This window comes from Esox lucius, chromosome 19, assembly GCF_011004845.1.
Source record: "Esox lucius isolate fEsoLuc1 chromosome 19, fEsoLuc1.pri, whole genome shotgun sequence".
Lineage (NCBI taxonomy): Eukaryota > Metazoa > Chordata > Actinopteri > Esociformes > Esocidae > Esox > Esox lucius.
The window spans coordinates 2,645,578-2,662,129 of NC_047587.1; the positions used below are offsets into that span (position 1 = coordinate 2,645,578).

Here is a 16,552-nt window from a genome sequence, read left to right on the forward strand (position 1 = left end):
GGAGAATCGTCACGATGACGCTGTACTCCCTTCCCCCATTCCGTTTTGTGCTACGCATAGATACTCGATAGCTACACCTTTGCAGACTTTGTGCAGTTCCAAGGACTGGCCACTAGAGGTCATGGGTTTATTTCTCCCCTTTGTGAGTTTTCCATCATCCTCTTCGGCTCTCCTCCCGTAGCTCCCTTGCGCCCCCCTACTTTTCTCTCCACCTCCCTCAAAGGGACTCACTGCTAGTAACACCGGCAGGTTTAAGCAGACTGTCAGCAAACGAGAAGGACACAAGAGGGAAACTTATTTTAAATACCAAAACGTTTTTCCGCTAAAATAACAGAAAACTACGCGGCACGGTGAGTGAATAGTAGGATATCAGAATTTAAGCGCATGATATGTGGATCGTAGGACATTATTTAATAACCTACACTTTCTGACATAGAATGTATTTTTGGATAACTGAATTTGCACTTTGCTTTGTTGGTAGCCTAACCGGCAGTAACCGTGCTCAAAACAGGGATGTTGTCCTTGTATGTATAAAAAAGGTTGTAATGCATATGTGGTGAGCAAGCGCATATGTTATTTTGTGGCAATCGGTTCTGAGCCATGTTGATACCCTTGAATCATTCCTCAGTAAAATTGCGAATCGTTTCCCGTTATGTGGCACGATACGATTCCTCGTTATGTGAAGACTTTAGTACCCTTTGATATAAGCAGTATGAACGGTTATTGTCTACCTGTAATAAATAGCGGATGGTTATTGCGACTTTTGGCTGTACCTCTCCTGCTCGCGATGCTAGCGAGGTTGTGAATACCGTAGGTTACGATATATAACCTAGTTTATTGATGGACCGGCTCTAGGTGAGATCTACCTATTTAGGTAGCCGTGAGCTAGGACACGGGTTGAATGTCACTAATGTTTGAGTACGTTTGCTTGAAAATTCAGATTTTATTGTAAACTAGCTCCAAATCGAGATGCCCCCCCCCCATCCCCCGGATTAGCGGTTCAGCGGGGGCTATGAATGCTTCCCTCGTAGGTCTGGGTAGACCTCGCAGGCTGTGTCGGGTTGGAGGGAGGACGCGTAAAATTTTTGTGTGACTTCCCGAAGCCCTGCGTTTCAGAGGGATGGTTAATGCTCGTGAATGGGAAATGAAATTCTACGAGCGTGTATAGGATAGGAAACTCAAATTGCGTCAGTGCTGCTCGTGGGTAATTGCGCGACTAATTGCCTGCCTGTGTGCTGTGATCTATTGATTCTTATGTTTAACGTGGCTACATTCTGACTTAATCAAGGCTTACGTGACGGGACTGTTGCTGTAGGCTCGTGACAACCATTCTATTGCACCTGTGAAATAATGTATGAGTTCTATCCTTGGACTGACACCATGCTATCCAATGCATCTGAGTGGAAAGGGGCCTATCTGCTTGGCATGGAGTCAATTATCTAACCTTTGTTTGTACAGGGAATCCCAGTAGACACCAGGGTCTTTTCACTCTGCCTAGTGTTCCTAATGTTAAATTCATACTGACTCCCCCTCATGCTCGTTTTTAATAGGAAGATGCTGGTCCTGTGTGTATACGGCCTGGTTTACTGTAGCTGGGTCAGTCCAAGGAGAATCATCTACTCCTGTTTGCTTCATTGTTTGTCCTTTTCTTATAGCTCATGGATGTTTTTGCTTTTGTGCATATACAAAATATACAGTACACTAGGCCTGTATCAATAAAGGCCATATAGAATCAATGAGAAGAACAACGTCACGACTGTCCGTATGTTGCCTGGTGCTTTTGAATGTGAATAACACAGAATAACCTCTGCCACTCACTGTCTGAGAAATACATAAAGTAACAGCAGGCTATTCTCTCTGTCTCTGAGGAATTTGTTAATGTCGGTGATCCTTTTCAATCCTTATGTCTGTCTGTCTGTGAGAACCACAGACACAGGACGCAGGTCATCTCGGAGCTGTATGGCCCCGTGGTAAAGAAGGGTGCTTGCAACATCAAGGTTGTCGGTTTAATTCCCATGAGGAGGTCTGAAGATGTATTCACTCACTATTGCTTTGGATTTAAGCGTATTCCAAAACACTACCGCACTTCGATTCTGTTCGTCCTTGAAAAGACTGTACATAGGCTAGCTGTTGGCTCATATCTTTTAGGGAGAGAAAAGGGATGAACTGAGAACGGGAAAGAGATGAAGAGAGTGGAGAGAGAGTAATTTGATAGGTATTACGTTGTTAATCCAGGCTATAGAGCAGCAAGAGGAAGGAGTAATCAGATTTACGGGTAGCACCACAAATATGACCCTTCCTGTCACACAGCACCTATTGGTGTCCAGGAGCAAAAATGGATTTGTGCTCCGACCCGATTCTTTGAAACCGTGACAACCACACATCGGCTGCATTATGTGGCGCTTGGTGGAAGAAGAGACTGAATCCAAACGTTGCATTGTAGACATTGGCAGCAGTCCAGCCTTGATCTCAGTCACACGCTGCCGGGTGGGACACTGTCAAACTTGGCCACCATTAGCCAATAAGAAATGTGGGTGAACTTCCCGCCACGACAGGCATTGGTTTAATCGGCTTGGACTGTCTACCTATCGTCTCCCGCAGCACTTGTGCTCGCAGCACCAATCGCTCTGTGGTGATGTTTGCTGCGGGGCATTGGAGGCTGTGCTGTCTCAACTGTACTGATTCTGGCCTCCTTCAAGATGATTGTGATTTAAAGGCGTTGTAGGCTGTTAGCTGGTCAGATTATCATACATGTTGTGAAGGGAATGGGCCGGGCTGGACTGAATGTAACTGAAGTGTTTGTTTACACGATCAGACTTCACAGACAGGCCTCATTTCACTGTGTTTTGATTCGCCAAAATAAAAAGATGGCAGATACTTGACTTAGGATGGTCCCTCCCATATGTTGATATACGGAAAGGCCCTCCTGGAATGGAAGCTGTCCCAGGCTTATGCGCTGTGACTTGTGACCTTTAGATTAGTCCAGCTCCGCTGCAGGGGGCAGGCAACTGCAAGGTCGTGGGTCAAATTCCCATAGGGGTCACAGACTCTTACTAAATGCACGCACTCACCGGAAGTCACAATGGATCGAAGCCTCTACTGGCTGGCCCAGCCTCTGTAGTATCATAACATTAAGACAATGGACCAAAGCCTCTATTGACTGGCCCAGCCTCTGTAGTATCATAACATTAGGACAATGGACCGAAGCCTCTATTGACTGGCCCAGCCTTTGTAGTATCATAACATTAGGACAATGGACCGAAGCCTCTACTGGCTGGCCCATCCTCTGTAGTATCATAACATTAGGACAATGGACCGAAGCCTCTACTGGCTGGCTCAGTCTCTATAGTATCTTAACATTAGGACAATGGACCGAAGCCTCTACTGGCTGGCCCAAACTCTGTAGTATCATAACATTAGGACAATGGACCGAAGCCTCTACTGGCTGGCCCAGCCTCTGTAGTATCATAACATTAGGACAATGGACCGAAGCCTCTATTGGCTGGCCCAGCCTCTGTAATATCATAACATTAGGATAATGGACCGAAGCCTCTACTGGCTGGCCCAAACTCTGTAGTATCATAACATTAGGACAATGGACCGAAGCCTCTACTGGCTGGCCCAGCCTCTGTAGTATCATAACATTAGGACACATTGGATCAAAGATGTGCGGCAAGTCTGGTATCTGCCGCCGTCTACGGACAGAATATTACATTATGTAACAAGGGGTTAAGAAGTTATGCCGTGTCCTCAAGAGGTCGGAATACAGTATTCTGACAGTCGTATGACTCTGCTAATCCTGTTCACACTGCCATGCGTTACGTAAGGACCGGTCGTGCTGTCAAGTCCAGAGAATGAGAGGAGACAGGTCAATGCCCCCTGACAGGCCTACATGTAAATCTGCTGTCTGGACTTCAAACTAAGCACACCTTGTAGCTGAGAATAAATAGTGTTGTGTGGACAGATGGACAGAGAACAAGAGGCAGCTATGAGCTTAGGAGGCAGAGAGGGAGGGATGGTGTTATGACTCTAGTCTGGTCCTTGGGCAAAAGTCCTGCTTTAAATACGGAGCAAGGTGTCATTTAAGACTGAGGCATGGTCCTCAATGGATGGACAACTACAGTGAATTGGGAGGGGATGACTCACAATCTCTGGCCTTACTGCTGTTCCAGATGGTCTCTTCAAGACAAAGTCATCCAACAGAGTCTCTTCTAGACAATCTCTTCCAGACATTCTCTTCCAATCAGTCTCTTCCAGACAGATTCTCTTCCAGACAGTCTCTTCCATCAGTCTCTTCCAGCAAACTCTTGCAGATTAAACAGACAGCCTTACTATGATGTAGATGAGGGAAGGATGTAACGACCAGACCATCTGCATTAGATTTACATGGATGAAATTCTAAAAAATCTTTTGCATGTCAGATGGGCTGGATTGTCAAACCGGGCTGTGGATCTCAGCCGACTTCAAGGCTGCTCCCTACAGACTTTTATGGTGTCACAACTGCATTACATATAGAATCTTCATAATCAGACAAGTAACTCCAAAGTTAGGAGCATAACATTCCTGTCTAATGAAAACTTTGCAGCAGCTTTTGTAACTGTCTACTTCCCTATCAGGGTTTATTGCATCCTTCAGTTAAAAGGATCAGGAAGATTATATCATGTAATATTAATTCTGTATTCTGTCAGTACGCCGATACCTTCACCCCATAATTCATAGCGAGGCCCTGTGTGAACCTCCCATCCAAACCAGAGAACATCTGGACATGTTTTTTTGTTATATGATCATTTGAGTTAACCTGGATTATTGTGGAACGACAGTGGCGCGTGGGCAGCTGTAACCAGATGGCCCGGTCGGTTTCAGAAAGGCTTTTTTTTACGACAGCCTTTTGAGGAGTTCACAATGTACAAGGGTGGGTTCAGTCAGCGATCGTTATCCGCTTGGCTCCTTATGGGTGTCACGGCAACACTTTGAACAGACTTGTTATCAGTTGCAACTCTGCATTCAGTTAGGGTTCTAAACATGAAGTGAAACAGGGTGAGACTATCGACACACACACTCACATACACACTCAGGTCTTAATACATTTTATGGTTTAACGAGCTGACTAGAGGTAAAATGTTATGCTGCTTTCATGGTAACTAAGGTTGAATGTTAACTTCTGAGGGAATAGGGTCTCAAGTAGTGAACTACTTAGGGAATAGGGTCTCAAGTAGTGAACTACTTAGGGAATAGGGTCTCAAGTAGTGAACTACTTAGGGAATAGGGTCTAAAGTAGTGAACTACTTAGGGAATAGGGTCTCAAGTAGTGAACTACTTAGGGAATAGGGTCTAAAGTAGTGAACTACTTAAGGAATAGGGTCTAAAGTAGTGAACTACTTAAGGAATAGGGTCTAAAGTAGTGAACTACTTAGGGAATAGGGTCTAAAGTAGTGAACTACATAGGGAATGGGGTCTAAAGTAGTGAACTACATAGGGAATGGGGTCTAAAGTAGTGAACTACATAGGGAATGGGGTGCCAATTGGAACACAAAATAAGTTGATCATTCACCCCTCTAACTGTTTATTCGTCTGTCGTATCAGTCCTCAAAGTACACAGGAGAGAGAGGATCAGAATGTGTGTGTTTGCTTTCTTTGTTTGTGACCTAAACTATAAGTTTTGATATTTCACAGATGATTATTGGTTTGACGAGGGAGTAAGACAAAAGGGGATTCTATTTTTTGAAATAAGAATGTAAAACAAATCACCTAATATAACAATATTTGTTATTCATCATTTGACTCTAAAATAATTTTGACTGAAAAAAATCTTATTTTATTGCCTTTAAATAGTTACATGGAGGGATTTTTGTAATAATATATATTTTCTTTTACAGAGATTAGATCATTTAGAACAATCTACAGTACTGAGCGTGCACATTTTCATACTTGTGCCCAATGGGAATCAAACCAACCAAGCGAGCTACATGTGACAACATAAGATAGGGGTCCCTGGATTGTCATGGGTGGGAGTTCCTGGACAAGAACAGGTGGAAGAACCCTAATCTAGATGATATTTCTAACAGTGTTGTTGTATACACTTAGTGCTTTATAATCTAAACAGAACAGGCCGATTATAATAGTCCTAACAGTATTGATTTACACACTTAGGGCTTTATAATCTGTATTCCGAGACATAATCCTTTGTTTATTATTTTAAGCCCTGAACTTTAGGTTTGTTAAAAAGGGTAAATTCATCCTCTTGTCTGTTTTTTCTTTAGCTCCAGTAAGGAGAGAAAAGAGTTGAGAGAGAAGGAGAGGGAAGGAATTCCATCCATGGTAGATGGGTAGTTTGTTGGGTCTCTACAGACAGAAGACTGTTTGTCTTCATACAGACTCTGTTTGTCTATAATAACCTATATGTCATGAATGACCACATTGCAAAGCCTGGTTTCTATTGACAGTCACAGTTCTAAGGCAGGCTTGGAACTGCAGAGGCTGTGACTGAGAAAGTATTTAACAACAGTGGCTGGGATTGTAACCGAATAGGGCTGGACATGCGTGAATATCACGCTTCGAGTTTAAAGGTAATTTCCGATTGAACCGACTCGCGTTGCCAACGTTTAACATGGACACAGCCTCTGAGAACCTATGAACGTTGCCTCATAAGAGCAGAGGAGGACAAGTGAAGGGGGTTGGATCGGATCCCGGTCAGTGTTACCGTTATGCAGCCTGATGTTTGGCCGCATGGTGAGGGATGTTACCTCCCACTGGTCAGGCACATGCAGAATGCATAGGAATTGTTGTTAGTCAGAGACAATGAGGGGCTCTGGATGGCAGAATGGCAGGTCCTGTCATGCCATCATGGTGGCCGTGTTCTGGTTTTGCCATCGTACAGGCTGTGTTCTGGTTGTGCCATTGTACAGTGAACAAGTTGCCCTCGTTGTGGGAAAGTATGCCTGGTTGTGGCTTCAACACTCACTAAATAGTTCCACAGAATCTGAATAAAATTTAAATTTCTTAAAATGTATAAAGGAGTACCCCAAGGTTTAATTTCGGGCCCATTATTGTTCATAAAGTGTATCAATGGCATTGGCAATTCTGTCCAAATAATGCTCATTTTATTTTTCAAGCGTTACAAAAATCCAAACAATAACCAACTGTGTGCTATTTCCGCAGGACCTGGAAATGTCTACTAACTGTCAAGTCTCTTACAAGCAAAAACACAAGTTTGGATTATTTTACATTTTACCAAAAATTTGATTATGCAGAAATCATGTGTATGCACACAGCATCGTCTGCTTCAACAATCAGATCTGGTATACCACTCTGCCCTTGAATGTATTCTCTGAACCTGGTAAAACCCACTTTCCTTTTTATGACCTGCCAAAGTGGAGTACGCTGCAAAATGAGCTCAGGCTTGAATGCCTTCTCTTTGAGTGAATTTAAAGCGTTACAGGAGGTTTAGCTTGAGGGCAAGTGGGCTTACTTTTCACATATGGTTGCTAGGGGAAATGTTTTATTTCATTGGGGGTGTGCAATGTTGTTACGATTTTGTTGGACATTTAGAAAATCGCTGTTCACAGTGGGTTTTTTCTTGATTAAAAGTACTATATTCATAAAAAATACTGTATTCTTTCTGCTTTGAACCTTCAACACACAAGTCTCACATATGCAAGCCCACACACACACAAACACACACACACTGACACGCATGCATGTGGGACTTGAACACACTCATACTTCTGTAATCTATCATGTCAGATAGAAAAGTTGTATCCCTGTGTTGAAGAATCTAAAAAAAGCTGAATGTAAAACCCTGATTGGCCTAGTAGATATCGGTTCAGAAGACCTGCAACGTAAGCTACTTAGAAAATAAGGAAGCAGTTAAAATGGAAACTGCGAGAAGTGAATAAAAAGACAGAGTTTATAGGCCTAGGAAGAGAAGTGAGAGAGGAAATGAAAACAAATGGAAAGAGAAGGAAAACAGGCACATCGGGGGGTGGGGGGGGTGGGGGGGGCGACGACAAGGGAGGGACTAGAGAGAAAGACGAGAAGACAGAAGATATAGAAAAGAAGAGAGATAGGAGAGAAGGAGTCTCTGGTATGTAGCACCTCAGACAACCAAGGAGAGAAAATGACAAACATCCCTTCCCTCCCATTTCTGTTCTTCTTTCCTTTCAGTTACTTGTTAGCTAGCGGCACAGTCAAGGCTTGAACCTAGACCGTGGTGGTCAGCTGGTTCTCTGAAAGAGACCAAAGACTGCAGCACTACCTGGAGGGGGATTGTCTCCACAGGGATTCCTCAGTTCAGAAAATAAGATTGATAAACCTGTGTATCTGCATTAATCTGCCTGAAATCTTGTGTGACCTTTACTTACAGTTTTGTTGTTTATTATAGATTTTGTTGTGAAATTTACCTTGTGTATTTAATGCATATGACAGTTAGAACTAGACACTGTATCAGCTGTATAGTTAGTGGTCTGCCCAGAGGATATAGGCTGTAGATATACACAGAATAGATATTCACTGTTACAGCCTTTATATATAGATATACACATAATTATTGATATTTATAATATTAACTGTTAGAAATGTGTCAGCCACAGAATTTAGATGCACAGGGTTGATTCTCCCATTTTGAGCTTTGTAAGCTACAGCTTTTAGATATAGATATACACAGGATAGAGATTCACTTTTAGAGCAGTGTCTGCTAACACCTTTATTCTAGGTTTCAATTCACAATATAAAAAATATGAATGTTGGTTCATGGGTATATTATAAATGCCTGCTGTAAGTTTTATCTGAGCATGACATGGAGGGTTTGGGGGGATGGGGGGAGTTGAGGTGAGACTGAAAAAAGATATCTATATATATATATATTTAGAAAAACAATTCAAGTCAGCATAAAAACATGACTGCAGAGAAGGAAAGAGCTGCACTGTAGTGTAGTTGGAGAGGGGGAAGAAGGACGGGGAAAGTGGGAGAGAGGGAGGGAGAGAGGGAGGGAGAGAGGGAGAGAGGGAGGGAGAGAGAGATGGGAGGGAGGGAGATGGGATTAGGGGAAAGCAGTAGAAAGGAACGAGGGGAAACGGAGATAGAGAATAGACAGAGAGAGAGAAGAGAGGGAAGGAGAGATGGATGGGAGAGAGAATGAGAGGAACAGAAAGAAAGGAGAGAGAGATGGAAGGGAGAGAGAGAGAGAGAGGGAGAGGAAAAGGGAGGCGGGAACCAGCTGGGAGAGACAGAGTCTGTGATTGGATGAGGAAGGGGGTGGAGAGTGAGGAGGGGGCGGATAGGAAGCAGAAACACCACCAGGGCGTCCTGTGTCCTGCTGGCCTTACTGATCTCTGCACTATGACCTGAGCCCCAGAACCTCCCCACTCATCTGGTTCCTATTACAACCCACCGCTGGGATGTTGGCTGGTGACCCAGTTCAGCCCTGTGTGCTGAACTACATGTGTTTTAGAGCAGGATACTTTGAGAATACAAAGCCCCTTAAATACCATTCAGTCAACACCTGCTGTGTCAATGTACTTACAAACAAATGTAATGTCAGTGTAATGTCAATGTAATGTCAGTGTAATGTCAGTGTAATGTCAGTGTAATGTCAGTGTAATGTCAATGTAATGTCAGTGTAATGTCAATGTAATGTCAGTGTAATGTCAATGTAATGTCAGTGTATTGTCAATGTAATGTCAGTACAGTTATCTGAGAAAGAGAGAGAAAGAGAGAGAGAGAGGGGAGGTATGATCAGGTTAATTAGCTCATGTAACAATTGTATTTAGTTGTAAGATAACTGTGTGTGTGTGGTTAGTTGTGAGATAACTGTGTGTGTTTGTGTTGTTAGTTGTAAGATAACTGTGTGTGTGTGTTTGTGGTTAGTTGTAAGATAACTGTGTGTGTGTATTTGTGGTTAGTTGTAAGATAACTGTGTGTGTGTGTGTGTGTGTGTTTGTGTGTGTGTGGTTAGTTGTAAGATGACTGTGTTTGTGTGGGTGTGTGTGTGTTTGAGATAAGCCCCACAATTATCATGTTGTTGGTAACACATCTGCTGGTGACAACTCCCTAATGGTTAAAAAGCTCTCTCTTCCCATTTTTCTGTTCCAGATATTCCCTGTTATTGAACCTCTACCATAGAACAACAGACAGACTGACTGACCGACAGACTGACAGACTGTAAAAGTAATTTAACAACATTTAGTACCAATGTTTTAAAGACAGGACCTGAGGGGAGAGCTGAATAAACAGACTTTATTATAGAGAAACAAACACATACCAACAACAACCAGCTCAAACAGACAGCTAGCTGGACTGAGAAAGACGGGTCGAGAAGCAGACAGACTGACTGACTGACTCAAAACACTGAGGATCATCAGGGCCTTGTATAAATGGCTGACAAACAGATCAGGTGAGCATGGAAAGGCTATGACCATATGAATGTGTCTGGGACTCCCAGGAGGAGGCTTTTACAGTGTGTTATTATGGACCACATATATACACACACACACACACGTTTGTGTGGCTATCCTCATGGGGACCAGAAAATAGAAATTGCATGCTCCCTTGCCCTAATCTTAACCCTAAACCTTATCCTAACCCTAACCTTAACCTAACCCTAACCTTAACCTAACCCTAACCTTAACCTCAATAAAATTACATTTATACCTAAACTTTACCTAGATGTAATGCCTAACCTTAACCCTAAACTTAACCAACAATGCCCCCATGAGTATAGTTAGACCTAAAACACACACACACATACAGACATACACACACTACTTCAACCCAGGCTACATACACACACACTACTTCACCCCAGGCTACACACACACACACACTACTTCACCCCAGGCTACACACACACACACTACTTCACCCCAGGCTACACACACACACACACACACACACTACTTCACCCGGGCTACACACACACACACTACTTCACCCCAGGCTACACACACACACACACACACACACTACTTCACCCCAGGCTACACACACACACACATACACACTGCTTCACCCCAGGCTACACACACACACACACACACACTACTTCACCCCAGGCTACACACACACACACACACACACACACACACACACACTACTTCACCCCAGGCTACACACACACACACACACACACTACTTCACCCCAGGCTACACACACACACACTACTTCACCCCAGGCTACACACACACTACTTCACCCCAGGCTACACACACACACACACACACACACACACTACTTCACCCCAGGCTACACACACACACTACTTCACCCCAGGCTACACACACACACACACACACACACACTACTTCACCCCAGGCTACACACACACACACTACTTCACCCCAGGCTGCACACACACACACACACTACTTCACCACAGGCTACACACAAACACACACACTACTTCACCCCAGGCTACACACACACAAACACTACTTCACCCCAGGCTACACACACAAACACACACACACTACTTCACCCCAGGCTACACACACACACACTACTTCACCCCAGGCTACACACACACACACACACTACTTCACCCCAGGCTACCCACACACACACACTACTTCACCCCAGGCTACACACACACACACTACTTCACCCCAGGCTACACACACACACACGACTTCACCCCAGGCTACACACACACACATGGTTTCAGCACTTCAGAAACCAAACTGAAAGCTACTGAACAGAGCACTGTGCTATTTACCTCTAAAGCAGGGCTGCTCAACCCTGGTCCTGGAGATCCACCGTCCACTGGGTTTTCTCTCCAACCCTGGTTCTGACTAACCTGACTTAGCTTTCCTGGAACAGGATTGAGCAGCCCTGGTCTAAAGCATCTCCATTACAATAAAAGCTTTTCCAGTTCTATTTGAATGCCATGTGCAGTTATTCTAAAGATATATTTTCATCTTTGGGACATGTGTCGTATGGTACGAGGATGAAAAACATTGATTTGGTAGCATTATTGGGGGGGTGCTCTTCATGTCCTCTCCAGTTTGCCTGCCAAGCTGATAAATGGGGGGATCGCGGGGCTGATCGGAGTGAGCTGTGTGTTTCCTATTGACCTTGCCAAGACCCGCCTACAGAACCAGCAAAATGGATCCCGTCTGTACACCAGCATGTATGTACACACACACACATAGACACACACACACACACACACACACACACATAGACACACACACAATAACCCCTTGTGAAAGGCCAAACATCTGCCTGTGAGACAAATGTGAGTACCACTAGGTTTAACACAGTGAAATTAAGTAAATGACAAATAAATGTTAAAAACAACTGCTAAAATTGATTAAGATGAGCAAAGATGGCTGTTTTGGATCTTCTGTTCCATCACCATGTGAATGCAATGTCAGGATGAGCACTGCCTGGTTGTCTCCTGTAGGTCTGACTGCCTTATCAAGACCATCCGCTCAGAGGGATACTTCGGAATGTACAGAGGTAGGTTTGCGTGAGGAGGTGGAAGTGTGTGTGTGTGTGTGTGTGTGTGTGTACATGTGGTGACCAGATGTTACACCTGATATTTTTTGACAAAGATCGCAAAACCAGACCAATCAGTCAACCCAGCGTTTGTTGGCAGGTCCACAGTAGGACTAAAGTGTTGGTTTAGAGTCAGGGGTTTGGATCAGGTTTAGGGTCATGGGTTAGGGTCAGGGGTGGGAGTCAGGGGTTAGGTTTAGGTTCAGGTTTTGGGTCAGGGGTTAGAGTTGGGTTAGGTTTAAGGTCAGGTTTAGGGTCAAGGGTTAGGTTTAGGATAAAACTCATCATTTGGTATGCAGTTAATAATCATTGAGATAAAGATTAGAGTTCTAGGAGAGCTAGAACATGGATTTCTGGCACATTGTGAGCCGTGCAAGGCAAAAATTAGGAAAGCTGCTGAGGGCCAAGGCCAGAGGCTCCAGGACCAGAGGGGCCAGAGGACAAAGGACCAGAGGTGTACAGGGCCAGAGGTTAGACAGGGCCAGAGGTTAGACAGGACCAGAGGTTAGACAGGGCCAGAGGTTAGACAGGGCCAGAGGTTAGACAGGGCCAGAGGTTAGACAGGACCAGAGGTTAGGCAGGACCAGAGGTTAGACAGGGCCAGAGGTGTACAGGGCCAGAGGTTAGACAGGACCAGAGGTTAGACAGGGCCAGAGGTGTACAGGGCCAGAGGTTAGACAGGGCCAGAGGTGTACAGGGCCAGAGGTTAGACAGGGCCAGAGGTGTACAGGGCCAGAGGTTAGACAGGGCCAGAGGTTAGACAGGGCCAGAGGTTAGACAGCAGCAGAACATGATGTGCATAACTGGAACAGGGCCTTAGAACAGACGTAACAGCTGAGTACTCACAATCTCTCCCTCCCTCTCTCTTTCTCCCTCCCTCTCTCTTTATTCCCTTCTCTCACTGCCCCCGCCCCCGTGTTTCTCACTTCCTGTCTTTGTTCCAGGGTCGGCTGTTAATCTCACCCTGGTCACTCCAGAGAAGGCCATCAAACTAGCAGCCAATGACTTCTTTAGGCAATACCTCTCCAAAGATGGGTGAGATGTTATGAGTCAGACGCACACACACACACACACACAGAACTCTTCTCTTATCATCTGACGTTCTTTGTCGTTATGGAAACGCTGTCATTAACGGGGGAGGGGTCTAAAGTAGTGTGCTATGATGGGGGCCAAGGTCTATTTGGAACACATTCTGCTTCTCTGATAGTTTTTTTTCTCAAGGCTTTGCTCTGGTTAATCCTGCTGTATAGCATGACAGCCAGGATTAAACACATGGATATTATTTTAGCTCCCTGTCATGTAGGAGTTCTTCATTTCCTCCATTCACTAATCAGAGATTATGCATAACAAATATTGCCCCAGATTTGAGCTATGTAGCTAATTGTCATGAGCAAGTCTTATTCATTTTACATTCCCGATTTGCAAATCCAAAATCACATTTTCGTGTTTGAAATTCTGAAACTAAAACGACTGTCAAACTATCTCTGGAAAACCACTGTCCAAATACTATCTCTGGAGACCATAATAAAACTTTCTCTGGAAACCATGATTAAAGTATCTCTGAAAAGCATGATTAAAATATCTCTGGCCCTATCTCAGTTTAACCCTGGTTTCCAGAGATATTTTAATCATGGTTTTCAGAGATAGTTTAACCCTGGTTTCCAATCTCTGAAAACCAATATTAAAATATCTCTGGAAACCAGGGTTAAAATATCTCTGGAAAATAAATGTTAAACTATGTCTGGAAAGCAGTGTTACACTATCACTGGAAAATAAATGTTAAACTATCTCTGGAAACCAGTGTTACACTATCACTGGAAAATAAATGTTAAACTATCTCTGGAAACTAGTGTTACACTATTACTGGAAAATAAATGTTAAACTATCTCTGGAAACCAGTGTTACACTATCACTGGAAAATAAATGTTAAACTATCTCTGGAAACCAGTGTTACACTATCACTGGAAAATAAATGTTAAACTAGCTCTGGAAACCAGTGTTACACTATCACTGGAAAATAAATGTTAAACTATCTCTGGAAAGCAGTGTTACACTATCACTGGAAAATAAATGTTAAACTATCTCTGGAAAGCAGTGTTACACTATCACTGGAAAACAACTGTTAAACTATCTCTGGAAAGGAGTGTTACACTATCACTGGAAAACAACTGTTAAACTGTCTGGAAACCAGTGTTACATTTTCTCTGGAAAATCAATCAAATACGGAGAAGTGGAGCATGGGGGCAGACAGATCACATGACACATCAATACTGAACATCTGGTGATGCTGAGGCCAGGAAGTCGCTGTCACCGTGTGTGCGTGCAGCATGCTCAAGCCTGTGCATCTGTGTGTGCCGTGTGTGTGTGCATGGATGAACCTGAATGGTTCTACAGAGCATTCATCTTACTCTGTCTCTATGGTGATACCCACACACAGACTCTGCTCCATGGTTGGGTAGGCGAATGATTGACTGTGAATGGTCAGCCAGCCAGCACATTGCCAGGCCATCTTGTCAATTATTAATGTCTGTGTGTCTGTCAGTGTTCTGAATGTGTGTTCTGATGTTCTGAATGTGTGTGCCCATGTTCTTAATTTGTGTTCTGGTGTTCTGAATGTGTGTTCTAGTGTTCTGAATTTGTGCTTCAGGGTTCTGAATGTGTGTTCTAGTGTTCTGGATGTGTGTTCCAGGGTTCTGAATGTGTGTTCCTGGGTTCTGAATGTGTGTTCCAGGGTTCTAAATGTGTTTTCCGGTGTTCTGAATGTGTTTTCCGGTGTTCTGAATGTGTGTTCCAGGGTTCTGAATGTGTTTTCCGGTGTTCTGAATGTGTGTTCCAGGGTTCTGAATGTGTGTTCCAGGGTTCTGAATGTGTGTTCCAGGGTTCTGAATGTGTGTTCTAGTGTTCTGAATGTGTGTTCCATGGTTCTGAATGTGTGTTCTAGTGTTCTGAATGTGTGTTCCAGGGTTCTGAATGTGTGTTTAAGGGTTCTGAATGTGTGTTCTAGTGTTCTGAATGTGTGTTCCAGGGTTCTGAATGTGTGTTCCAGGGTTCTGAATGTGTGTTCCAGGGTTCTGGTGTGACACTTGACGTCTTCCTTTTTTCTCAACAACGGAGTGGTCTGTCTGTCTTCCATAGTTCTTCCAGGTTTTTTCAATTGCTTACACACTAAAATTAATACTTTCCCACAATTAGCAAAGCCTTACACTCAAGGAGCAAATCACTGGCCTAGATGTGCACAACACACTTGTATGCATTTGACACAGATATATATCATGATGTCATTTCCTTACAGTTTCTAAGCAAAGGCTTAATGAACACACCCATGAACCAATTGGTTAAACACAGCCACCAGGTGTGCACACACTGGTGCTTAATTGTAGACACACCAATCAGGTTTAAGCACCATAAAACGGCAACAGGTAAGTTCACCTGGCTTAAAAAAAAATGGACGGTGTCAGAGGAAGAGGGAGAGGAAGAGGGAGAGGGAGAAGAAGACCTGGAGGAGTGGCAGGACATTCACAAAGAAGAAAACAACCAAATCTGTGTAACAAAATTTGTGCTTCAATTGTGGGCCATGAAATAAACCACGGACTGACACTGGGAGACTGGGGAGAGAGTACAGACTAACACTGAGGGAGGCTGGACTGAGAGTACAGACTGACCCTGAGGGAGACTGGACTGAGAGTACAGACTGACACTGAGGGAGGCTGGACTGAGAGTACAGACTAACACTGAGGGAGGCTGGACTGAGAGTACAGACTGACACTGAGGGAGACTGGGGAGAGAGTACAGACTAACACTGAGGGAGGCTGGACTGAGAGTACAGACTGACCCTGAGGGAGACTGGACTGAGAGTACAGACTGACACTGAGGGAGGCTGGACTGAGAGTACAGACTAACACTGAGGGAGGCTGGACTGAGAGTACAGACTGACACTGAGGGAGACTGGGGAGAGAGTACAGACTAACACTGAGGGAGGCTGGACTGAGAGTACAGACTGACCCTGAGGGAGACTGGACTGAGAGTACAGACTGACACTGAGGGAGGCTGGACTGAGAG

At 44.1% G+C, this 16,552-nt stretch overlaps 1 protein-coding gene across 2 annotated transcripts in view; it reads left to right on the forward strand.

The window, feature by feature from the left end:
• The first annotated feature begins 161 nt into the window (after positions 1 to 161).
• slc25a22a (solute carrier family 25 member 22a) overlaps positions 162 to 16,552 on the forward strand; it is a 30,654-nt gene continuing 14,263 nt past the window's right edge. The window contains exons 1-5 of one of the 2 annotated variants that reach the window (XM_034288412.1): positions 162 to 350; positions 10,090 to 10,390; positions 11,962 to 12,122; positions 12,399 to 12,454; positions 13,438 to 13,528. In XM_034288412.1, the coding sequence (XP_034144303.1) occupies positions 12,121 to 12,122; positions 12,399 to 12,454; positions 13,438 to 13,528 (149 nt within the window). In that variant the 5' untranslated portion in view covers positions 162 to 350; positions 10,090 to 10,390; positions 11,962 to 12,120. The remainder of the gene's footprint in view (positions 351 to 10,089; positions 10,391 to 11,961; positions 12,123 to 12,398; positions 12,455 to 13,437; positions 13,529 to 16,552) is intronic. The other variant, XM_029115273.2, reaches the window with a different exon arrangement.